The 24,967-nt window shown below is 36.4% G+C and overlaps 1 protein-coding gene across 2 annotated transcripts in view; it reads left to right on the forward strand.

The window, feature by feature from the left end:
* Nucleotides 1–24,967, forward strand: part of SLC25A40 (solute carrier family 25 member 40) — a 54,991-nt gene that overhangs the window by 25,679 nt on the left and 4,345 nt on the right. The window contains exons 5-10 of one of the 2 annotated variants that reach the window (XM_059396923.1): nucleotides 1–107; nucleotides 10,429–10,496; nucleotides 12,590–12,714; nucleotides 13,718–13,891; nucleotides 17,612–17,721; nucleotides 22,497–22,578. In XM_059396923.1, coding sequence (XP_059252906.1) covers nucleotides 1–107; nucleotides 10,429–10,496; nucleotides 12,590–12,714; nucleotides 13,718–13,891; nucleotides 17,612–17,721; nucleotides 22,497–22,578 — 666 coding nt within the window. The remainder of the gene's footprint in view (nucleotides 108–10,428; nucleotides 10,497–12,589; nucleotides 12,715–13,717; nucleotides 13,892–17,611; nucleotides 17,722–22,496; nucleotides 22,579–24,967) is intronic. The other variant, XM_059396924.1, reaches the window with a different exon arrangement.

Here is a 24,967-nt window from a genome sequence, read left to right on the forward strand (position 1 = left end):
GAAAATGTTTTGTGTATAGTAACGGACTTATGGATCATCTGTGTGTCTGTGAAGAGGAAGGCAACAAAGCGTGGTATAAGAAACCAGGACGTTTCCAGGGTACATTGGTAAGGAGATTATGTTATTTATAATTACATTATGTTTTCTGGTTTTATATTTAATCTGTGTATGAAAGATCTACCAGTTGCAGATGAGTATTAAGTCCCTGATATAGTCAGCACACTTACTCACAGTTAAAGCATAGATGTTTAGGCAAGAAAAGGGAAGTACTCCTTTGCTTTTAATTAACTTGTTACTTTCATCTATTCATGCTTTTTTATGTGGAAAGAAAAAATGGAGTCAATATTTTAAAACTTCTTAATTAAAAAAAAATTATGTATGTATGTATGTATTTTATTTGAGAGGTTACATGCATGCAGGGAGGGGTGTGAGGCGCAGGGAGAGAGAATCCACAAGCAGACTCCCTGCTGAATGCGGAGCCTGACTCGAGGCTTAATCCCACAACCCTGAGATGATGACCTGAGTCAAATTGAGAGTTGGCCATTTTACTGACTGAGCCACCCAGGTGCCCCTAAACTATTTTATTTTAACATATTTGTAGATAATACTCAGCTTTAAGAAAAATATACAGACAGATCCCTTGTATCTTTTCCTCCCCCCACCCCCCCGGAGGTTAAGGTCCTACAAAAGCAGTACAGTATCACAGCCAGTATATTGATTTTGATACATTAAAGGTATAGAACAATTCTATCGCCACAGCATCCTTCTTGCTCCCCTGTTATAACCACCTGCATTTCCTTTGTGCTCTCAACTGCTCCTTAACTCTTGGCAGCTGGTAATGTGTTCTTCATTTATATCATTTTCTCAGTTCAAGAATGGAATGATAACAATAATATAACATTTTTGAATTAGTACTTTTCACTTAGCATAATTTATCTGGCAATTCATCCAAGTTGTTGCATTTATCAATAGTTAGTTCCTTTTATTGCTCCCTAGTTCCAGAGTATTGATGTACCAGTTTGTTTTCTCGGTTGTGGCCAGTTTAGAGCTTTTTAAAATAAAGCTGCTACATAGATTCATTCTCAGGTTTTTGTGTGAAAGCAAATATTAAAACAACAAACCACTCACTGGTTTTCTCTGAGAGCACTGTTTACAACACTATAAACCAGATATGTGGGTTTTTTCATCTGTGCCAAGCCATTCCTCAGTTACCAGTGAACACCAACCAGGTATCCTATAGTTTAAGTCAATACTGACACCATAAGACTGCTCCCACTTCAGATGACAGTCACAAGCCAGGTTGTCACCTGTGTTTTTGACTAACTGGCTGTAAATCTGAGGGTCCCACAATCCCCTTCGTGGATTCAGTGAATTGCTAGAATAGCTCACAGAACTCCAGAAAACAGTTTACAAACTAGGTGACCAGTTTTTTATGAAAGGATACAACTCAGGAGAAACCAGTTAGAAGGGATGCATAGGGCAGGGCTTGAGGGGTGGGTGTGGAACTTCCTTCTCTTGGTGTGTCACCCTCCTTGTACCTCCATGTGTTCACCAACCTGGAAGCTTCCAAGCCTTATAGTTGAGGGATTTTTATGGAGGCTTTCTTATATAGACGTGATTGATCAAATTTGTTATAAATAACAAAGATACTCTTTTCACCTTTATTCTCTGGATCTATTTTAGGACTGAGAACAAAAGGCTGAATATTATAACAAAAGATGCTTCTATTGCTTTTTGTCAATTAGGAAATTACAGTGGTTTTAGGAACTGTGTGCCAGGAACCATAGACAAAGACCAAAATGTATATTTCTTTTTTTTATTTTTTTAAACTTTACAAAATGTATATTTCTAATTATAAATCATAATATCACCATAAATCTTTGTTTCTCTAGAATAAATACCCAGGAGTGCAGTTACTAGGTCATATGAAAGTTGTATGTTTATAGTTTAAGAAACTGTTCTCTAGACTGGTGGTACCATTTTGCATTCCCAGCAGCAGTATGTAACTATTCTCCTTCCTTGACATCCTCACTAGCCTTTGATGTTGTCACTATTTTTATTTTAGCGGTGATCACTCACTGTGGTTTTAATACACATTTCCTTAGTGGCTACTGATATTGAACATCTTTGCATATGCTTATTATTTATTAGTATATTCTCTTCAGTGAAATGGCTCTTATGTTTCCTGTCCATTTTCCAATTGAACTATTTGTATTTTTACTGATAAGTTTTGAGAACTGTTTATAAAATCTAGACAATAATCCTGTTAAGTGTGGATTTACAAATACTTTTTCCACTCTCTTTTATTTTCATCCTCTTTAAACAGGGTCTTTCGTGGAATTAAAGCTTAATTTTGAAGAAGTTCAATTTATCATTTTTTTTCTTACTTTAGGTGTCAAATCTAAGAATGCCTTATTTTTCTTTAGATCTGAAGATTTTCTCCTGGTTTTTTTTTTTTTCTATAAGTTTTACAGCTTAATGTTTTATATTTAAGTCCTTTATCCATTTGGAGTTATTATTACAGGAGGTATGAATCCGAGGTTTACTTTTTTCATTGTTTCTGTTCATTTTGCCTTTGGATGTCCAGTTTCATTTGTTGAAAGCTGTCTTTCCTCCAGTAAGGTGCTTCTGCACATTTGTCGACAATCATTTGGGCACACTGTGTAGATCTATTTTGGGGTTCTTTATTCTTTCTCATTTATTTGTCTATTACATATTTCAGTAGCACACAGTCTTTTTTTTTTAAGATATATATATTTTTAAAATTTATTTGACAGAGAGAGAGATCACAGGTAGGCAGAGAGGCAGGCAGAGAGAGAGGGGGAAGCAAGCTCCCTGCTGAGTAGAGAGCCTGATGTGGGGCTTGATCCCAGAACCTTAAGATCATGACCTGAGCTAAAGGTAGAGGCTTAACCCACTGAGCTACCCAGGTGCCCCAGTGCACAGTCTTAATTACTATACATGTATAATAAGTCCTACAATCAGGTAGACTGATTTCTCCCTCTTTATTCTTATCTTTCAATATCTTTCAACATTTCAATGTTCAAAATTGTTTTAACCACTCCTAAAGTTCCTTTGCCTTTTCATATAAATTTTAGAATAATTTTTTTTAAAGATTTTATTTATTTATTTGACAGAGAGAGATCACAAGTAGGCAGAGGCAGGCAGAGAGAGAGGAGGAAGCAGGCTCCCTGCTGAGCAGACAGCCCGATGTGGGACTCGATCCCAGGACCCCGAGATCATGACCTGAGCCACAGGCAGCGGCTTAACCCACTGAGCCACCCAGGCGCCCCTAGAATAATGTTTTTATATCTGTAAAAAAACTCACTAAGATTTTTATAGAAATTGTGTTAAACCTAAATAGCATCTTTACTGTGTTGACAATGAACTGGATAAACAAGAGAAAATCAAAGTTCACTATGTATGTACAGGGGCTCCATAAGAAAATGTACCCCACAGGCAGGCAGTTGAGGTTTATTTGTCATCCACAATTAAAAAGAGGCAAGGGTCTGGGATTTCAAGGAAGGAAGACAATTCACTGCAAGGTGAAAAAGTAAATGTTTGGTAAACAGATGTGTGCTGGGCCACACAGAAACAGTGGGGCAGAGGCGCCTGGCTCAGTGGGTTAAAGCCTCTGCCTTGGGCTCAGGTCACCATCCCAGGTTGGGCTCTTTGCTCAGCAGGGAGCCTGCTTCCTCCCTCTTTCTCTGCCTGCTTCTCTGCCTACTTGTGATCTCTGTCAAATAAATAACTAAAATCTTAAAAAAAAAAAAAAAGAAAGAAAGAAAGAAACAGTGGGGCACAGAGAGGAATTTTAGCAGACTTTGCTAGGTTCCTCCCTGTCTACTACACCTAATTTATATTACACTATAGTTATCTATGGTGAGAATTCCCTTCCTAGAGCAATTCCTCTTTCTAAACTCTTTAGACAGAGGAAGGGTCAAAGGTTCTTCCTGAACTTTCTGTTTCTTAAAAATATTCAGCCTAAAATAGTCTACATGCCAAAGAGTTGCATTTTGTGGTTGCCAAGTTTTGCTCCCCTATAACAGCATAAAATTAAGTCTTTTTTTTTTTTTAACTATTCTGTCAGTTTCTATCTTTGAGTTGATGTATCTGAACTATACTTCATAGAGTTACAGATACTGTAGAACTTAACCCTTGTTAGAAAACAAAATTCAGTTGAGTAAATTTGAAGATTTAATTGGCTTTATTCAACAATTCATGATTTGGGCGGCATTACATCCAGTAAGTAGAAAGGATCTCTGAGAAGACTTTATAGACAGAAGACTTTTTTTTTTTTTTAAAGATTTTATTTATGTACTTGACAGACAGAGATCACAAGCAGGCAGAGAGGCAGGCAGAGAGAGAGGAGGAAGCAGGCTCCCCGCTGAGCAAAGAGCCCGATGTGGGGCTCGATCCCAGGACCCTGGGATCACGACCCGAGCCGAAGGCAGAGGCTTTAACCCACTGAGCCACCCAGGTGCTCCTAGACAGAAGACTTTTATAGGCAGAAGAAGATGGGGCTAGAAAGTTAATACTCTAACAAAGAATAGATTGTTACAGGCAATGTCACCTTACTCTGAAGGCAGTTGGGACTCTCTCAGGCATATTACCTCACTAGTGCTAACTTGGTAATTACACATTGACGGGTTAAAGGTCATGTTCTTGGTAGAGGCAGAAACTGCCTTTAACTTAGGTATTGTCAGTGTGCTGACGTGCGGTTAGCGTAAGTGACTCCATTTGGGGCCTGTTGTCTCATTGTTAACAGCCTGACATTTCCTTTTTGGGTTTTTTGTTTTGTTTTGTTTGTATTTTTAAATTTTACTTATTTAAAAGAGAAGGAGTAAGTGAGAGAAAGTATGAGTAGAGGGAGGGTTAGAGGGAGAGGGATAAGCAGACTACATGCTGAGCAGGGAATCCAACTTGGGGCTTGATCCCAGGATCATGACCTGAGCCAAAGGCAGGTACCTAACTGACTGAGCCACCCAAGCACCCCTTCTCTTTGTTTTCTCTTGCTGTTTTATTTGTCTTCCCTTCTATGCATTACTTGAACATTTTTTAGATTTTCATGTAGTTTTTGTGCATATATTTCTTTGCTGAGTCTTCCTTATTTTTGTTTGTTTTGGATGTGTTCATAAATGATCATTCAGTGGTTTTTTTAATGATTTTTTTTTAAAGATTTTATTTATTTATTTGACAGACAGAGATCACAAGTAGGCAGAGAGGCAGGCAGAGAGAGAGAGGGAGGAAGCAGGCTCCCTGCTGAGCAGAGAGCCCGATGCAGGGCTCTATCCCGGGACGCTGGGGGACCATGACCTGAGCAGAAGGCAGAGGTTTTAACCCACTGAGCCACACAGGTGCCCGCAGTGATTTTTATGTTGACCACTTTAAAATCTACGTCAGATAATTATAATATTCTTATCTCATTGTTGGCATCTATTGTCTTTTTTCATTTTAGTTTGACATCTTGGTTCTTAGAATGACAAATGATTTTTTTATTGAAACCAGGAAATTTTGTGTATTATATTGTGAATCTCATTTAAAAATTATATTTTAACTGGCTTTTTTGACACTTAACTCAGAGGAAAGGGGTTCCACCTTGTTAGTGCTGGGTATAGCTGGAAGTTCAGATTCCTTAATTAGCATCCACGGACACACTGTGTTGCGGAGGATCTCTTTACTGTTGGACAGGTGCGATGATCTGAATGTTGGAGTCTGCCCAAAATTCATATGTTGAAATCCTAATGCCTGAAGTGATGGTATTAGGCATGGAGCTGAAGTTGATGAGGTCATGAAGGCAGGGACCTAAGGAATTAATGACCTTGTAAAAGAGTCCCCAAGCACCCTTGCCCTTCAACTATGTGAGGATACAATAAGAAATCAGAGACCTGGAAGAGGGTCCCTCTGACCTAACTGCCACCCTGATCTGGGACTTCCAGCCTCCAGAACGTTGGAAATAAATCTCTGTTGTTTGTAAGGTGGATGGTTATAGCTGCCCAAACACACTGAGAGCAGAGAGGAGTTCTGGCTTCCCTTATAGTTTGCACTGACACTGGTGGGGTGATCTCATTCCTCATGGGTTAGGGTGAAAGCCCTAAGCCCTCACTGTACCTCCTCTGCTCCTCTGACACTACCAGCAGAATGCTTGCCATATTCATCTTAGTTACTTTAGATTCCCAGTCTGGAATTCCAGAATCTCCGCCATATATGAGTCTGATTCTGTTGCTTGCTCTGTCTCTTCAGATTTGTTTTTTTGTCTTTCAGCATACTCTGTAATTTCTTTTGTTGAAAGCCACACATGTTGTATTGGGTTAAAAAAAAAAAAAAAACTGAGGTCAGTACAGGTTTATTGTCCGGTGATAGGTTTCTCTGATTAGAAGTAAGGCTGTGTTTGCTGCTGGTTGTAGCTTTGTTATCAGAGAACAAAATTCCCTCCAGTGTCCTCTTTTTTGTCTTGCCTGTTATCTTTGAATTTCCCTAGAGACTTCTCAGAGTCTGAGTCTTGTGGTTCTGTCAAAGCTATGATCCCCTGTTGCTCTACAAGAGCCCTGTAGATGTGGTAAGGTCTGCAGGAAGAGAAATAATGTGTAGTTCTAGGACTAGGTCTTATTCTTAAGGAAAATGAGTTGGGTGCTTCCCTTACCCCAAGTTGGTTAGATTTTGATAAAACTGCAGTGGTTTAGGCTCTGAAAATATATTTTACCTTGAGATTAGGCTTTATTAAGGAGAATCCAAGTTTGGGGTATATTTCAAAACGGGTACATTTCTCCTTCTGTTGCTGAAAGCAGGAGGAGATTTTTCCCTAATCTTCACAGTGAGAATCTGGTAGGACTCATAGAGCTAAAATTCATGAGAGTGTGGGGGGGCCCCTTCAGTTTTTGACCCTCAAGTGTATATATCCTGACCTTTCAGCCAATTTGTTATTTATAAAGTATAGTTATTAAAATTGGTTCTAACTGCAGGCTTCTACTCAAGTAAGCTGTGAGTCTCTGTATCTTTTAATCCAGTTTTCAGGGTAGCAGTTTGCCTGTGACTTCAGTTATTTTATAAATCTAAGAGCAGTTGTTAGTTTTTCAGTTGAGCTTTTTTCTTATCATGAGGACAGAAGTGGCTACTGTGTCCTTCAGGGCACTAAACTTGATGTATCCTAATTTCAATTTCAACCAGTCAGTTGAAATATTTTCTAATTTCCCTTGTGATTTATTTTTTTGCTATGGTTATTTAGAAGTGTAATACTTAACTTATTAATAATTGGATATTTTATAGAATCCTATTGTTGCGGATTTCTAGTTTATTCCAGTCAGAGGAATATACTCTATAAATTTACAGATTTTTGAAATTTACTCAATCTTGCTTAATGGTCCTACATATGATCTGTCTTGGTGAATATTTTATGTCCACTTTAAAACCTATATTCTGCAACTGTTGGGCATAGTGTCCTGTAAACCATCAGGTCAAGATGGCTGATGTTTTATTTAGATCTTCTAAGTTCTTACTAATTTTTTTCTTCAATTCTGTCAGCACTGAAAGAGGATATAAAAATCTTCAATTATGATTGATGGTTTGTTTCTTTTCGCTTTGAGTTCTTTCAGGTTTGCTTCATGGGTTTTGAAGCCCTGTTTTAGGGAAATATACATTTATACTTGATATGTTTTTCTGATACATTTTTATTTTAATGAAATGTGTTTTTATCACTGGTAATACTCATTATCTTGGCCTCTTGTCAAATAGTAGAACAGCCACTCCAGCTTTCTCATACTGTTTATAAGGTGTTTCTTTTTCTATCCTTTTACTCCAAGACAACAGAGCTGGGCCTTGTTGGTTTTTTTTAAGTCCCTTCTCTGACAATCTCTGATTTTTAATTGGAAAACTTAGTACTTACCTTTAAAGGACTTCCTAACATGGTTGGGTGTCAGTCTATTATCTTATTTTATATATTTTTTGCTATTTTGTCCCTCTTTTGTTCTTTGGTTTTCTGCTTTCTTGCCTTCTTTGTAATTAGTTGAATTATAATAATATTACATTGATTTCTCTGTTCCAATTTCTAGAGAGACAATTCTCCAAGTCTTTCATGTTTCTACATATCTTGGGAACAAGGTGCGGACTGCCCTTAATACGTTCCTTACCATCTTTTCAAGGATTTTGTATAGTGAATAACCTTGGAAGATACAGTGTCTCCCTCTAGAGCAAAGGGAAGGTATCCTCACTGCCCGTTACAGAGGATTTGGGTCCCCTCAGGTCAGATTCCCCCTGCTGTAATAAAGGCCACTGTGTGTTGATGCCATCCAGCCTTCTTCACGTAGTCCTATGGAAATTGGGGCTCAGGAAATGGGTACGAAAATGCCGATACTGTGGCTGCTGCTGTTCCTGTGAGTAATAAACTGTCCTTTACCTCTTAAGCCAGAGATTCTTGTCTTCCACCAGCTCTCCTGATACTATGGCAGGCTAACTTGTTAATTTTCACGTAGAGCGCATGTACTTAGGCCCCTCATGGTTCTTGACAGGATTCATTCTTTCCTCTTTCTTTGTGCTGTAGCTGCGTATATAGTACATCTTTGTACATTACAAATTCTACAACTCACTGTTAGAATTTTATTTTAATGAGTCTTATATTTTCAAAAGAGTTAAAAGGAGAAAGGGGGAAAATAAATTTTTCATATATAACTGTATATTTACCATTTCTTTATTTCCTTCCTTTTTTGAAGATCTAAGTTGCTATTTGGCATCATGGCCCTTTTTCCTGAAGAACTTTTTTTCAGCATTTCTTTCATGCAGGTATTTTGGCAGTTTTTCTCTCAGTTTTTGTTGTACTGAAATGTCTTTGCCATACATTTTGAAACCTGTTTTTGCAGCATACAAAATTCTGCAACTTAAACATGTCATTCATTATATTATCTTGTGACCTTCCCTATGTCTAATGAGAAGTTAGCCTTCATTTGTATCATCTGTTCTCTAGATGTGTTTTGCCACTTTGCTTTTCTTTTTCTGTTTTCGTTGTCTGTTTTTATTTTGCTTGGGATCTTTTCTGATTTGGGGCTCTGTAAATTGATGTTTTGCACATATTTGGGGAAGTTTGGGGCCGTTATTTCCTATCCTGTTCTCTCTCTTTCCCTCTGTGATTCCAAATAAATCTGTTTTACCACTTGATGTTTCCCATCAGGTCCTTGAGCTTCTACATTTTTCCTCATTCTTTTTCCCCTTCCTCCTTCAGACTAAAGATCTGTGTTCATGTTCAGTGACTCTACTTGCTGTTTCCTTTCTGCTGCTAAGCCCACTTAGTGAATTTTTCATTTCAGGTTTAGAATTTTCATTTGGCTGTTTTTTATGGTAACTGTTTCTGTGCTGAAATGCCACATCTGTTCATTCATTAGCTGCATATCATCTTTTAAGTTTTTGAATATATTTTTAATAGCTGTTTTAGAGTTCTTGTTTGCTAATTGTATCATCTGAAATTTCAGTGTTGGTTTCTGTTGACTACTTTTTTTTTAATTTATGGGCACATTTTCTTGTTACTTTTTATGTTTTAGGAATTTTGATTATATAGTGGACATTATGAATGATGCATTCTTAAAACTCTGGATTTCTTTTATATTCTTCGAAAGAGTCCATTTTGTTCTAGGAGCAGTTAACTTTGGCTGGATTCACACTCCAAAGTCAGGCTCCTCTGTGTTGGTTTGCAGCTGAAATTTCCACTCAGCCTTTAGCTGATGTCTTTATGTGGGGGTTGAGGTGAGGGGTGAGCAGAACTTTGTTGTCATGCTCTGGGATTGCATAATTTATTGGTGAGCCAAGCTTGGTGGCTGATTTTGTATGCAAACTTGGAGGCTTATGGTTTCTCTAGAGCCTCTTTTCCTACCTAAGTTTCTGAATATTCTGTCAACCTGAATTCTGTATCTGCCATCTCAAGCAAGTAAATGTGCTGTTCTTTGCCACTTTTATGCAAAAAAGCTGCAAATTTGCAAATCTCACTCGTTGTTTGTCTTTTAACAACAGTCTTCCTACTGATTTTTACCTACAGTTTGATTCCTTTCCAGAGATTTCAAGTATTGGGTTTAAATAATATTTCCCCAGACTCTGTAGTTGTTAAGGAGAGTCAATATGACCAGTTCTCTGCCATTACTCAATTTCCTTTTTATAATAATCTCTTAAAACTAGGCATCTAAGCCCTAAGTAGAATACTCTGTAGCTGAGTGACATAAATTTCATTCTGTAAGCAGAAAGTATCATTCAGAAATGTTTTACTTATATTTAAAACTTGAGGAAAATTCCCTTAATTTTTTTTTAAAAGAATGGGTATAACATAAATCTGAGAAGCTCATATTTTGAAAATATATGCTTGAAAGAATAGAAGTACCAATCATTTATCAAAAAGTTTATATATCAGGTTCAGGGATATATTTGGACTACTTTTTCCTCTTATAATTTTAGGATGCCTTTTTGAAAATTGTTCGAAATGAGGGCATTAAATCCCTGTGGAGTGGCCTTCCCCCTACCTTGTAAGTTGCAATTTAATATTTTCTCACTAAATAGTGGTTGCTGTTTTGTTTTGCCTTATAATTGGCATAGTTGGATAAAATTGTACATTTGTACTATTGGGGCTTTTTCATTTCCTGAAGCATTGTTTTGTGAGTCCCACAACCACCCACACATTTGATGATTTGTTTGAAAGACTCAGAGGACCTAAAGAAGGTTATACTCATGTACAAAGCAGAATCAGGAAGGGCAAAGACACAACAATAGCTGACCAGGCAGGCATAAGACTTCCAGAGCCCTCCCCGGGGACATCCCATAGGACAGGCTTATTCTTCCAGCAGTGAATTAAAGTGGTATATGCAAAGTGTTCCTGAAAACGTGTTTGAATGACAGAGTCTGGGGCTTATGTTGGGGATTGATGGCAGGCAAGTTCTTTCTTTGTAATCACGATTACCAAAACCCAGACCCCCAAAAAGAAAGCAAATGTTTGCCAAAAGCCACATTGTTTGTACAAAACAACCTGGACAAGTTGATTTTGTGCTCCAGACATACCGAAAATACCTTATTATAGGGCATATTCAAAGGGCTGCATTCCTTGGAATTGACCAAAGGTAAAACATGCATATATGCTCATCTTCATATAAAGAAGATGAGCAACCAGGCCTGCTGTGGTCAGTCTTTGGTGCACAAGCATAATTTTTTTTTTCATTTTCAGAAATTAAGAACTTGGTGTTATTTGACTTTTATAATATGAGATACTGTGATATGCATACTTTCCCTTTTCTGGATAATCTTAATTCTCTACTAACTAGCTATTGTATGAGTTAATATGATAAACTAGTAAGGCTAAATGTAAAAATCCCAAGTAATACATTTTTTTCCTTCATTTCTTTTTAATGTGTCTTTTTTGTGGAGCAAATTAGTCACTTTCAGGCATACTTTCTTTCTTTTTTTCTTTCATCCATTTTATCTAAAATTTTATTTATTTGACTGAGAGAGAATGAGAGAGGGATTGTGAGCAGGGGGAACGGGAGAGGGAGAATCAGGCTTCCTGCTGAGCAGGAGCCTCTCACAGGGTTCCATTTCAGGACCCTGGGATCACAACATGAGCTTGAAGGCAGATGCTTAATGACTGAGCCACCCAGGTGCTCCTGATGCATACATTTTAAAAAGTGCCTAAGGTTATTAAAGTTAGTGGCTGATCCAAGACCAGCAATCTATTCTATTCCTAAATTCTCATTATCAAACTTCACTATGGAACATTAGACATTTCAGTGTCTAATGTCCCTTAGACCATAAATGTAAACTGGTTTCTTGTTATGTTAATACATGTAACATGAGAGTACTTGCAACTTTGTGTTTGATTTTATTAACCATTTTGAGAGGCACCTGGGTGGCTCAGTGGGTTAAAGCCTCTGCCTTCAGCTCAGGTCATGATCCCAGGGTCCTGGGATCGAGCCCCGCATCGGGCTCTCTGCTCAGCGGATATCCTGCTTCTTCCTCTCTCTACCTCTCTCTCTGCCTACTTGTGATCTGTCTGTCAAATAAATAAAATCTTTTAAAAAAATAATAATAATTCCCTTTTGATAATTTCATTTGCAAGAATATGTCATTGGAATTTCTTCAAAGCTACATATATATAATTCTGCAACATTAATTGTAATTTATTTCTAGAAACAAGCAGGTATGATACTGGTCCATAGTTCAAAAATATTTTATGAATGTTCTTGTATTATTTACTTTAGGGATTTTCATGTTACAGTGAATGTAATTGGGAAGGAAGATTATTGGGAGACCAGAAACAATAGAACAAATCAAGGAGGTAGAAGAGTGTCCTCTTTAGTCTTTTCTTATTTATGACCTGAGCAAGTGCTCTGTGACTTACCTTCACAACTAAAATCTAAACTTCTGTAGGGCATATACCTATTGTACATCTTTTTGTTGCCTGCTAAAGTTAAACACTAATAATTTTAAGATAAAAGAAAAATCAATCTCATTGGCCGGTTCATTACGGTTTTCAGCTTATATATAAGGATTTTAGCTTATATTTAGTAATAATACATTTAAGCCATTCTACAGTTTTGTGTAAATCTTTTTGTTGGTGTGTTTCAAACAGAGTTATGGCAGTTCCTGCCACAGTTATTTATTTTACCTGCTATGATCAATTATCTGCTCTTCTGAGATCAAAGTTAGGAGAAAATGAAAGTCGTATACCAATTATTGCCGGAACTATTGCCAGATGTAAGTAATAAACTTACTATATTTTCATTTTGATTTCTGTTTAAAGCGTCTTAAAATTTTGACAGTCACAGATAATTTTGTATAAAATGCAGAGTATTGTAGTTTGTACTAAATTGTTAGTATCTATACTCTAGAAGTCATATAGTATGTAGTGATTGCCGTCAGAATAAGATGTGATCAACCCATCCCTGCTGAATCTTGGACAGAAAGTTTAGACTTTAGATTCTAGATTTTAGAATGACATCGGATGTCAAGTTGATGTCATATTGATGCCCAAGTCCTGAATCATTTTCTTTTATAGACTCTGGGATTCAGAGTTTAATCAGAAGATTTACCCTGTGCAGAAAGATACTTCTCTCTGTGCTGCAGGAGTTTAATTGATGTGTGATATTTCTGGAACCGCTCATGAAAGAGTTGAAACCAAGGATATGATACCTGGTTGGCTCAGTGGAGCACACGACTCTTAATTTTGGGGTTGTGAGTTTGAGCCCCATGTTTGGTGTAGAGATTACTAAAAAAAAAAAATAATAAGATCTTAAAAAAGAGTTGAAACCAGAGAGGGAGTTATATGAAAACAGGCTTTTTTTTTTTTTTTTTAAGATTTTATTTGTTTATTTGACAGAGAGAGATCACAAGTAGGCAGAGAGGCAGGCAGAGAGGGAGAAGGGAAAGCAGGCTCCCCACTGAGCAGAGAGCCTGATGCGGGGGCTCAATCCCAGGACCGTGTGATTATGACCTGAGCCGAAGGCAGAGGTTTAACCCACCAGGTGTAGTTAACTAGAGCCACCCAGGCGCCCCTGAAAACAGGCTTTTAAGAAATATCTTTATCAAGGAAAAAAAAAAAGCACCAATATGTTGGCATCATTAGATATTTTATTTTAAAGTTTGTAGACATTTCAGAATGAAAGTTATTTATATAAAAATGCATGAAATATTTTTGCATGTGCGTTTGTATAGTACATGGCTTTGTTTTTGTTTTCTTATATTTGCTTATTTGTATTAGTTGGTGCAGTAACTGTGATAAGTCCATTAGAATTGATTAGAACCAAGATGCAATCTAAGAAGTTTTCTTACAAAGAATTGCATCAATTTGTCAGCAAGAAGGTGTCTGAAGATGGTTGGATTTCCCTTTGGAGGGGCTGGGCTCCTACTGTTCTTAGAGATGTACCATTCTCAGGTAGGATTTATCTTAGTATCTGTTAAATTTTAGGTAGTGTTGTCTTATGTATATATCACTTCTATTTTTTTTTATTTGTTTACTTCAGTTAGCCAACATATTATACATCATCAGTTTTTAATATAGTGTTCAATGGTTCATTATATATATATCACTTTTAAATTAAGTAAATTTGAAGTCCTTTTAGGCTAAAGGTAAGTTATCTTCTTCAGTGACCACAAACTCCTAGTTCAGTGTTGGACTGTCAGATCATTATGTGTCTTTTTTTTTTTTTTTGTCAATAGTTTTATTTATATAAACTATTTTTGTTTTAATATTTCAATTGGATATATTTAATGTGAAGCATACATGATTAATTCTTCTCCACTAATATTAGTTTGCCTATAGTGCTGTATAAGATATAATACAAATATTCTAATTACAATGTATTAATACACTAATTTTGAGTTTTATAAGCAAATGTTTGTTGCATGATAGAGAATGCTTTTTTCCTTGCTTTCACTAAGTACCCAATAGGTTTCTTAATTTTAAAAATTTTATAATAATGTTATGGGATAGGGAATATTTCTGTTACCAGTTTGTTATAAGAGCCACAGAGAGGTTAATTTGTTTGATCAAAGTCACAGAGCTAAAAACTTCTTCAGTAACAGTATGGGTGCATTTCCAAGTTCGATTATTCCATTATTCCACTCTTCATTTATTTCAATAAAAAGTTTTACTTTACAAAATACAGTATGCTGATGGAATCATATCAAATCCATGGATTTGTAATTTAAAATTATTACAAGCTTGTACATGACTGCAAGGAACTCATTTGATGAATATTAAACTATTTATGTACTAGATACTTTATACTTTGGAAATTTGAAAAATAAAGTATAAGACTACCTGGCTATTACTTTTTCCAGGAGAAAATCTCCTCTAAATCATCTGTTCAGTAGAATCCACATATACAATTTATAAATTTTCTGTATTTTATTAAATTGAACTAGCTGAAAATTAAAATTTTAAATTATTATAAAATAAACCTAGGACTAACCATCATAAGTCTTTATTGGATGAGTAGTTTCTAATTCAAGCCTGACTTTCTGTTTTCCTTCTGTTTCATTTGTTTTTTTTTTTAAAAGATACTATTATATTCACATTAGCTAAAACAGACTACCTTTAACATTACCCTAAGTGCAATAATTACTAAGGTAAGTAAACTATTACAAATCAAAATATAAAATATGTTTAAGAGCACTTGTGAATTATGTTGACTTCTACTAAAACACTATTATAAATCAGATAGGAGGAGATTGTGCTAATTATTGAATTGTGGAGAGGGAGAAAATCATGAAAAAGAAGTACAAAACTAACAAATAGCTTATAAAATGTGCATGCTTCAAAGTTCCTCCTTCTTTTCCCTTCAGTTAATCCTTCTCTTGTGCTCTCTTCACATCTCTGTGCATCTATGCATCTTGCCCTTTCCATTAGTATTTCTTTTCAGGCTTTTGTGTTTAGGTATATGATTTAAAAATACAGATTCCTAGGCCAATTATTTGTCTTTAATTATTTGACATTTGATAGATAGGAAATAATGTAGTATACATTATGAACTATTCTAATAAAATGAACACTTGTGAGGTCACCATTCAGTCTCTGAACTAGAACACTGTACTTTTTTAAATCATGAAACCACATATATTCACCTCCACTGTCACATCTCCAGTGGTAACCACTGTATTGGATTATATTATTCATTTGATTTAAAAAAAATAGTTTTACCACATGTCTTATTGCCAAACAATAAGTTACTTAGTTTTGCCTCTTTTTGAGCTTTAAAAAATGCTTATTTTACTAAAAAATCTTAAGATTCGTTTTAATTTTTTTTAAAGATTTATTTATTTATTTGACAGATTACAAGTAGGTAGAGAAGGGGGTGGGAAGCAGGCTCCCCGCTGAGCAGAGAGGCCAATGCAGGGCTTGATCCCAGGACCCTGGGATCATGACCTGAGCCAAAGGCAGAGGCTTTATAATGCACGGAACCACCCAGGGGCCCCAGATTCGTTTTTATTTTTATGTGAAACTTTTTTGTTTTCTTTTTCACTCTTGTTTATTAGTAAACAAGTAAGTGCTATTTTGAATATATTTAACAGATTCTTGGTGGACACATACAAGGATATCTCTAGTATTCGATTTGCTAGTTCATATAAGTATTTACATTTTAATTATTACATGTCAGGTTCTTTTCTAAAGTGATTGTATAGATTAGTACATCTACCAGCTTCCTGTTCCTTCATTTCATACCCTCATCAGTATTTTTAGTGTCAAAGTTCTTAAGTTTTGTTTCTGTAATAATTTACAGTGGTATCTCACTTTAACTTATATTTATTCATGAGGTTGAGCATTGTTTCATTGGCCATTCATTTATCCATAATTGATTTGCACTTAAGAACTGAGATAAATATTCGGCTTTATTCCCCCCTCCTATGGCTAGATCATTATCCCAGCATCATTTATTGATGCATCATACTTGCTCTGGGGATTTGCACTGTCACCTGTCACATCAGAGCTTCTTGTGTGCATGCATCTGCTCCCTTGGCCAGTTTGTCTGAGCCTGTGCTCATACTGCAGTGTTGTATAAATTACTAGTGCATTACTAAAAATCTTGGTACCTTATTTTTCCTCTTAGGAATGTCATCTTTCTCTATTATAGAATTCTTCTTTAAAGTGTGTTAGTAGAATTTTAAATTTTTCTCCATAAATATTATATATAACCCTTTTTTTAAAGATTTATTTATAGTTATACCCACTTCCAACTTTGGTAGCTATTTTAAAAGCTCTATTAAAATAAAAATTCCAAATCTTAGGCAGTGTTAAAATGAATTTCCCTGTGTTAGATTATATATAATATTCAGCTACTTTTAAGACCATTATTTCACTTTGCTTATCTTTTGGATTTTCTGTATAGACATACATATGTAAATTATAACTGTTTTGTTTCTTCATTTTTAATCAACAGAGCATTTTTTTTTTCAAACTATGCTTCCTATGACAGTTTTGAATAATAGCAGTGATGTTGCATCCCTATCATTTTTCTCATTCTAAAGGAAATAATTCTGTTGTTTCACCATCAATTACTTTTGTTAAGTGTTCTTCATGTATATTCTTTTTCTAGTTAAAGAATTTTCCTTTTATCCCAAGGTTTCCAAGAAATTGCATTGCTTTAAAAGTGAAAATGGGTTGAATTTTATGAATATTTTCCCATCAGTTTTAGATGATCCAATAATTCATTTAACGGGTTTGTTACATTTACTACCTTTGCATTCCTCTTTTGATAACCCAATGTAGTCATAGTATACGATCTTCTATGAAATACTTCTGGGTTTGGTTCCCTTTTTTTTTTTTTTTTTTTTTAAGAATTTTTATGCCTGTGTTAATGAATGAGATTGAACTGTAGTTGTCCTTTCTCCTACTGTCCTTGTCAGGTTTTGGAATTAAAGTCCTACTTTACTGTTGTATAGAGGGGTTTTTTGTTTATAAGACTGCTAGAGTATTTCTGAAAACTTGTTTCCCTTTTGTTTTCTTTTTTTCAATCTCACCTAGTATGTGTGTCCAAGCAGAGAGTAGGGTGTGTCAGGGTTAGACTTTCCCTTTTCCTTTACTATTTAACCATGTATATTTAAAGTCCACATTTCACTTTTAAATTATGTGTCATTTCATTTTCTGTTTTTATAGCAATGTACTGGTATAACTATGAAGTTTTAAAGAAGTGGTTCTGTGCAAAATCTGGTTTATATGAACCAACATTTATGATCAACTTTACTTCAGGGGCATTGTCTGGTTCTGTAAGTTGATATTCTTTTCTTGTTAATATTCCAGAATAATGATAATTGTCTTATAAAAACAGAATGAAAGATTAATAGCATTTCATATCTATTGAGATATCACATTTTGGCTGCAGTGCTTTGAAAATTTTCTAAGTATTGACTATCCTGTTTAGAGGAAATAATTTATTAGCCACTAAATATTTTATTTTATTCTATTTTTTAAAGATTTTATTTATTTGAGAGTGGGAGAAAGAGAGCAAGCATGAGTTGGGGGAGGGGAAAGGGAGAAGCAGACTCTCTGCTGAGCAGGGAGCCCAATGCGGGGCTTGATCCCAGGACCCTGTAATCATGACCTGAGCCAAAGGCAGATGCTCCACTGACTAAGCCACCCAGGCACCCCTGGCCACTAGATATTTTAAAATGCACTTTGTTTCTATGTTTTTATTATATTACAAATAAATTATTACATTTTATCTGAAAATTTTTTGATTTGTTAGATCATTATAGTTATAATATTTTAATTAGTCTTTATTATTTACCAAATATTTGTCTCTTTTTTCATTAAATTAATACCAGTAGATCTGGTTAGGTAATATTTCATGGAGTGTCATTTCATATGTATAATCAGACTGAGTGGAAGTAATTTCATCCCCTGCTGCTAATTCCTGTTTCTTTAGGAACATTTTGGCTAAGTATTTCTTTTTTTCTTTTCTTTTTTTTTTTTAAGATTTTATTTATTGATCAGAGAGAGAGAGGGGGAGAGAGCAAGCACAGGCAGACAGAATGGCAGGCAGAGGCAGAGGGAGAAGCAGGCTCCCTGCCAAGCAAGGAGCCCGATGTGGCACTCGATCCCAGGACGCTGGGATCATGACCTGAGCCGAAGGCAGCTGCTTAACCAACTGAGCCACCCAGGCATCCCTGGCTAAGTATTTCTTAAAAGAATCTTAACAGAAATTAGAGTCAGAAGGGAGGAATCTCAAATGACTATTTTTAGGTAGTAGAGAGTTCACTGTACCCACTCCACATAATGCAAAGCTGTGTGTAGAGGTCTTTTATGCAGATCCACATCATCATGATCTTGACCACAGAGTTTTCTTATCTCCACAAACTTACAAAATTAATTTGTGATGACCTAGAGTGAGACTCTGACCTCCTAGAACCAAATGAAAACAAGAGTGAAGGAACATAGTGAAGGGATAGAAACCTGCAGGAAAATACTGGAATAATTGTACCAGAAACCCTGGGCTAAGGAAGCCACTGTGATTGAGCTCAGAACTTAGACTGAGTGCTACCACGCCTGGGGTCTCTGAGATTAACCTTGTGGTTTATAAGCCTATGGAGACAAAAGAGCAGTGACTTTCTGGGTAATTTAAGTAGTTAAACACCAGCAAAATGTTTTTTATCCTTCTTATTTTTGAGGTGATTAAATGTAACTTAACTGTATTGCATTTGTATCTCAATCCAGCATGAATTAAAAAAAAATACTACTTATATATAGAAACTCATAACAATTGAGTTACAAAACTAATTTTGTACTTATAAATAAGTGTTTAAGTCTTTTTTTAAAAGTTGAATAATGTGAGATGCCTGGGTGGCCCAGTCAGTGAAGCGTCTGCCTTCGGCTCAAGTCATAATCCCAGAGTCCTGGGATCGAGTCCCATATCCAGCTCCCTGCCCAGCAAACAGTCTGTTTTTCCCTCTCTCTGCCTTCTTGCTCTCTCTCAAATAAATACAGTTTTTTAAAAAGTTGAATAACGGCTTCAGGATGTTGCCCCAGCTTTCCGGTAATAGGAAAGAAAATTCTCTATTTCACTATTTCTCCTTAAACATAGAAAATTAAATTTAAAAAGTTTTTAATGATCTAGAAAGTATCACTGCCTTTTTACCGTTTTCAAATAACAGCTTGTCCCTGCAACAGAAGAAGCACATCAGTGTGATGTTCAGGGTTTCTGTCACAAAACAGAACAGCCTAAGCCACATCATTTTTGAAAGTGTCAAAGGCTTATATAACATTTGTCACTACCTTTTGCTACTATGTGCTAGATTGTGGAGAGAAAGAAATAGTAATTTATTTTCCCTTATCTGAGATCTTTGAAACTCATTTCAGTTCAGAAGCTTAAAACAGCATTGTTGGGGTGAAATACAGTGTAAGTGATTTCAGGGAGCATTTTAGGAGTGTATTGTCAAATGTGAACAGGGAAGTAGAAGTTTTTACTTTGCATGGCTGTTAAGTCAGATATTATAGACATTCTTTTCTTTTTTTCTTTTTAAAGATTTTATTTGTCAGAGTACACAAGCAGGGGTAGAACCACAGAGAGAGGAAGAAACAGACTCCCTGCTGAGACAGGAACCTGATGCAGGACTCTATCTAGGACCCTGGGATCATGACCTGAGCTAAATGTAGACACTTAACCAACTGAGCCACCCAGGTGCCCCTAATATGGAGACATTTTTTTTTTTTTTTAATTTTTTTGGTAACATATATTGCATTATTAGCCTATTAGCCCCAGGGATATACAGGTCAATGAATCACCAGGTTTACACACTTCACAGCACTCACCATAGCACATTCCTTCCCCAATGTCCATAATCCAACCACACTGTCCCTACCCACCTTCCCCCAGCAACCCTCAGTTTGTTTTGTGAGATTAAGAGTGTCTTATGGTTTGTCTACCTCCTGATCCCATCTTGTTTCATTTATTCTTTTCCTCCCCCCCAAACCCCCCATGTTGCCTCTCAACTTCCTCATATCAGGAAGATCATATGGTAATGGTCTTTCTTACAAGACATCCTTTTTTTTTTTTAAGATTTTATTTATTTGTTTGAGAGAGAGACAGTGAGAGACAACATGAGCAAGGAGAAGGTCAGAGGGAGATGCAGACTCCCCATGGAGCTGGGAGCCTGATGCGGGACTTGATCCTGAGACTCCAGGATCATAACCCGAGCTGAAGGCAGTCGCTTAACCAACTGAGCCACCCAGGCGCCCCCTTACAAGACATTTTTTTTTTTTTAAAGATTTTATTTATTTATTTGACAGAGAGAGAGATCACACGTAGGCAGAGAGAGAGGAGGAAGCAGGTTCCCTGCTGAGCAGAGAGCCCGATGTGGGACTCGATCCCAGGACCCTGAGATCATGACCTGAGCCAAAGGCAGCGGCTTAACCCACTGAGCCACCCAGGCGTCCTACAAGACATTCTTAAGGGAATTTAACTATTCTTTCAAAAAACCTTCTTTGCTTAATTAAGTCATTATGAAAATAAACAGATTGATTTTGAGATTTTTTTTTTTTTTAAGATTTTAGTTATTTATAAATATAGAACTTTCCTATGACCCTGCCATTGCACTCCTGGGTATTTACCCCAAAGATACAGACGTAGTGAAAAGAAGGGCCATCTGTACCCCAATGTTTATAGCAGCAATGGCCACCGTCGCCAAACTGTGGAAAGAACCAAGATGCCCTTCAGCGGACGAATGGATAAGGAAGATGTGGTCCATATACACTATGGAGTATTATGCCTCCATCAGAAAGGACGAATACCCAACTTTTGTAGCAACATGGACGGGACTGGAAGAGATTATGCTGAGTGAAATACGTCAAGCAGAGAGAGTCAATTATCATATGGTTTCACTTATTTGTGGAGCATAACAAAAATCATGGAGGACATGGGGAGTTAGAGAGAAGGGAGTTGGGGGAAATTGGAAGGGGAGGTGAATCATGAGAGACTATGGACTCTGAAAAACAATCTGAGGGGTTTGAAGTGGCGGGGGGTGGGAGGTCGGGGTACCAGGTGGTGGGTATTATACAGGGCACGTATTGCATGGAGCACTGAGTATGGTGAAAAAATAATGATACTGTTATGCTAAAAATAAATAAATGAAAAAAAAAAAGATTTTAGTTATTTATTTGAGAGAGGGGGAGAGAGGATGAGAAGTGAGAAGCAGACTCCTCAAAGAGCTGGGAGCCTGATGGGGACTCGATCCCCAAACTCCAGGATCATGACCTGAGCTGAAGGCAGTGGCTTAATCAACTGAACCAGCCAGGCATCCCTATTTTGAGATGTTTTTTTAAAGTGTGATTTGTGAACAGTTGTAACTGTATTTGATAAATATGGTGAAACCCATAAATATGGCACCTGGGTGGCTCAGTTGGTTAAGCATCAGCTTCAGCTCAGGTCATGATCTCAGGGTCATGGGATCCAGCCCCACATCAGGCTCTCTGCTCAGTGGGAAGCCTGCATCTCCTCCCTTTGCTCCTCCTCCTTGTGCTCATACTTTGTTTCTCTCTCTCTCTTTCTCTCTCTCAAATAGATTAAAAAAAAAAAATTAAAGGATTTGTTCATGTAAATTTAATTTTTTAATTCCATTTTTGACATTTGAAAATTTTTATATGCTTACTACATAATTCAGAAATTCTGCTTTAAAATATGTATTATACCTTCATGTGTAGTAAAGGAATCATAGGACTTGCAGGAGCATCAGAAATTGTGAAGTCTGGTTTTGGAGTCTGAGTGGTCTGTCTGGTTGTAATTCTGACTCTTCCACTAGTAGTTGTGTGACTTCAGGAAAGTAGGGGAACTTTTTTGAGACTATATGTCTAAATTGTGGGAGAAATACATAGGACATGTTATCTGTTTTCTTTAATAAAAACTACTCTTTGAATGTATCTGACTTCATCTTAAGTTTCAGTTTAGTTATGATCCCAGTATTTGTCCTTCAGTAATGTGCTACTTAGAATATAAAAATATTAAGAAAAAATTTAAAGGTAGATTTAAATTAATTTTACTTTTTGATAGTTTGCAGCTGTCGCAACTTTGCCATTTGATGTGGTAAAAACACAAAAGCAGACTCAACTTTGGAAATATGAAAGTCATAAAAGTAAGTTTAATTAATTTAAAACATTATCTCAAGATGCCATGATTGTTTTTATTTTTCTTTCCAGCTGGGACTGTTTAAATAAGAAAAATAAGAATTTTTTTTTCCCTCTGCTGCTTTGACCGAAACTAATATACTATTAGAATGGAATGCCCGGAGGAAAATAAATACTCTCAACCACCTCCAAAACTTAAGAAATTTAAAAATCTATATATTTTGCCTGCCATCAGTTAAGTCTCATGCCTGCTAAAAAGAAGATGACATACTATATAACTATTATTTCAAATAAATCTAGACAAATTAGGGTGAAGGATAGGAATTTAGTGGGAACACTTTTTCTCTTGGTGTGTTTTGTTTCATTACAATGTGTATACATTTCATTCTTTTTCTTAATGTTTTTGAGCTTCCCTTCCTTTTAATACATTTTTTTCCTCCTATTTTTACCTCTTTATAACCTGTAACTTCTTCTAAAATAAGTGTACTCTTAGTTGCTTCTACTAGAGTCCTTCTGTCATTATTATCTATAGAAAAGTATGACAAACCAATTGGAAATTATCTATTACAAAATGGTGTCATATGAATCCTGTGATCGATTAATCTATTCTAATGTTAATAAATTGTTCTAACTCACCAGAATATTCTGCATACAAGTAAAATAGGTATTTGTAATTGTTGAAAGAAACACTTTACAGACAACTGAGTCTCATGAATATTAGTGACTACTTTGTCTTGATTTTCTGAAGTCCTCATAATAGAGTTCTCATAATAGAGCTAATTAAAACCTGGGGAAGTCAACAAAGTTTATTATCAGTGTTCTTCAACTTCCGTTTTGAGTGGGAGCCTGCTAGCTGCCTAAGTACTATCTGTTCTCCATGGATGGTTCAAAATTATTGTTTTATTCTCCCTTCCAAATCATCAGAATTCCTGTTTACTCTTCTACATGAAGTATTTAATGTAGTAGGAATATTCTCTGTGGTGTGATTCATGACTATGGCCATGAGCCGTGGGTCATGATGTTAGTGAGGGAGAAGACAGGAAACTCTACGGTTAGATTCTGATGCTCACTAAGGTTTGAGAGCCACTTACTTGGGTCAGTAATCTTCGGAGTCACCTGGGGTGCTTTTTAATGACAGCTGAAGCTGAGCACCACCCCCAGTGGACTCTCACTCAATAGATCTACGGTGGGGCTCGAACTTTTATATTCTGCACGTGTTCTCTACATGATAATGACTGTACATCCTCCTTGAGATGGGCATCAGGGAAGCATCTTCTTTCACAAGACTCAACTCTCTATCACTGTTTTTTTTCTAGTGTTTCTCCAATAAAGCCCAAAGGAGAAATCTTTAAGCCTTAGGCCTTAATTTTATATGATTATTCTTGGTCATTTTTACTGGTTACTCTGCTTCAGCTACGAACCAGTTATATTTAGCAAGACATGCTTCTTCTGATGTGAGTGATAAACAGCCCATATTTTTTCTCATTTTTATATTATTTATCCCCACAGAAGAGGTAAATCAGCTCCCTTTAGAAGTGGCTTTCTCCACTCTAGCTCAGCTACACCAAATCCATTATCTCTAAGCAAAAAGAAGAGTAAGTGTTCCATAGAGAATGATGTTGAGTTCCTTGTAAGAATGTTATCTCTGTAGAAGCACACTGCGACTGTGTCTCCCATCCATTAGCTGACTCCTGATTCGAGTGCACCATGCTGGTCTCTACAGACAAGTGAGGCTGTCTCTAGGCCCTCAAACACCTCATAATATAATGGAAAAGAAGCATAGTGGGTTGTAGTGAGTCCCACATTTCATAATAGAGGTAACTTTTTCTGATGAGTCCATCATTTACAATTTAAAAAAATTTAATGTCACCTTTCAGCTTTTGAAACCTGGCTCATATCCACCGGTTTTTGACAGTTCCAGTTAAACTTCTTTTTCTGTGAGCATATTCAGTATTTTAAAATAATTCAACAGAAACTTTAAAACCTTTAAAAAATGGTTATATGTGACAGACTTGTGAAGAAAAGCTCAGTCTTAGTAGTCATGAGGACATTGCCAACCAGAAGGGCAGCAAGAGGACATTTTATCTGTGCCAGGTTTTGGGGGAGAACATGGAGCCGTGGGAACGCTTCTGCCCAGCAGGTGGCAAGTTTGGAAAATAATCTGGCAATCTCAAAAAGGCTCTTTGAACAAGCAGTTTCAACTTCGGTATGTGCCCTAGAAAAACGTCTCACCTGTACAAGGATACTCACTTAAGGATTCTTAATCTCAAAAGTTAGAAAGTGCTGAAATGGGCCCTGGCCAGGCAGCAGGTCAACTCTGATAACCCATGTAATGCAATCACACAGAGCAATTAAAATCAATCAGATACACCTGCTCTTGGCAATATAGATAATCCT

Source organism: Mustela nigripes, chromosome 4 (assembly GCF_022355385.1).
Source record: "Mustela nigripes isolate SB6536 chromosome 4, MUSNIG.SB6536, whole genome shotgun sequence".
NCBI classification, from domain to species: Eukaryota; Metazoa; Chordata; class Mammalia; order Carnivora; family Mustelidae; genus Mustela; species Mustela nigripes.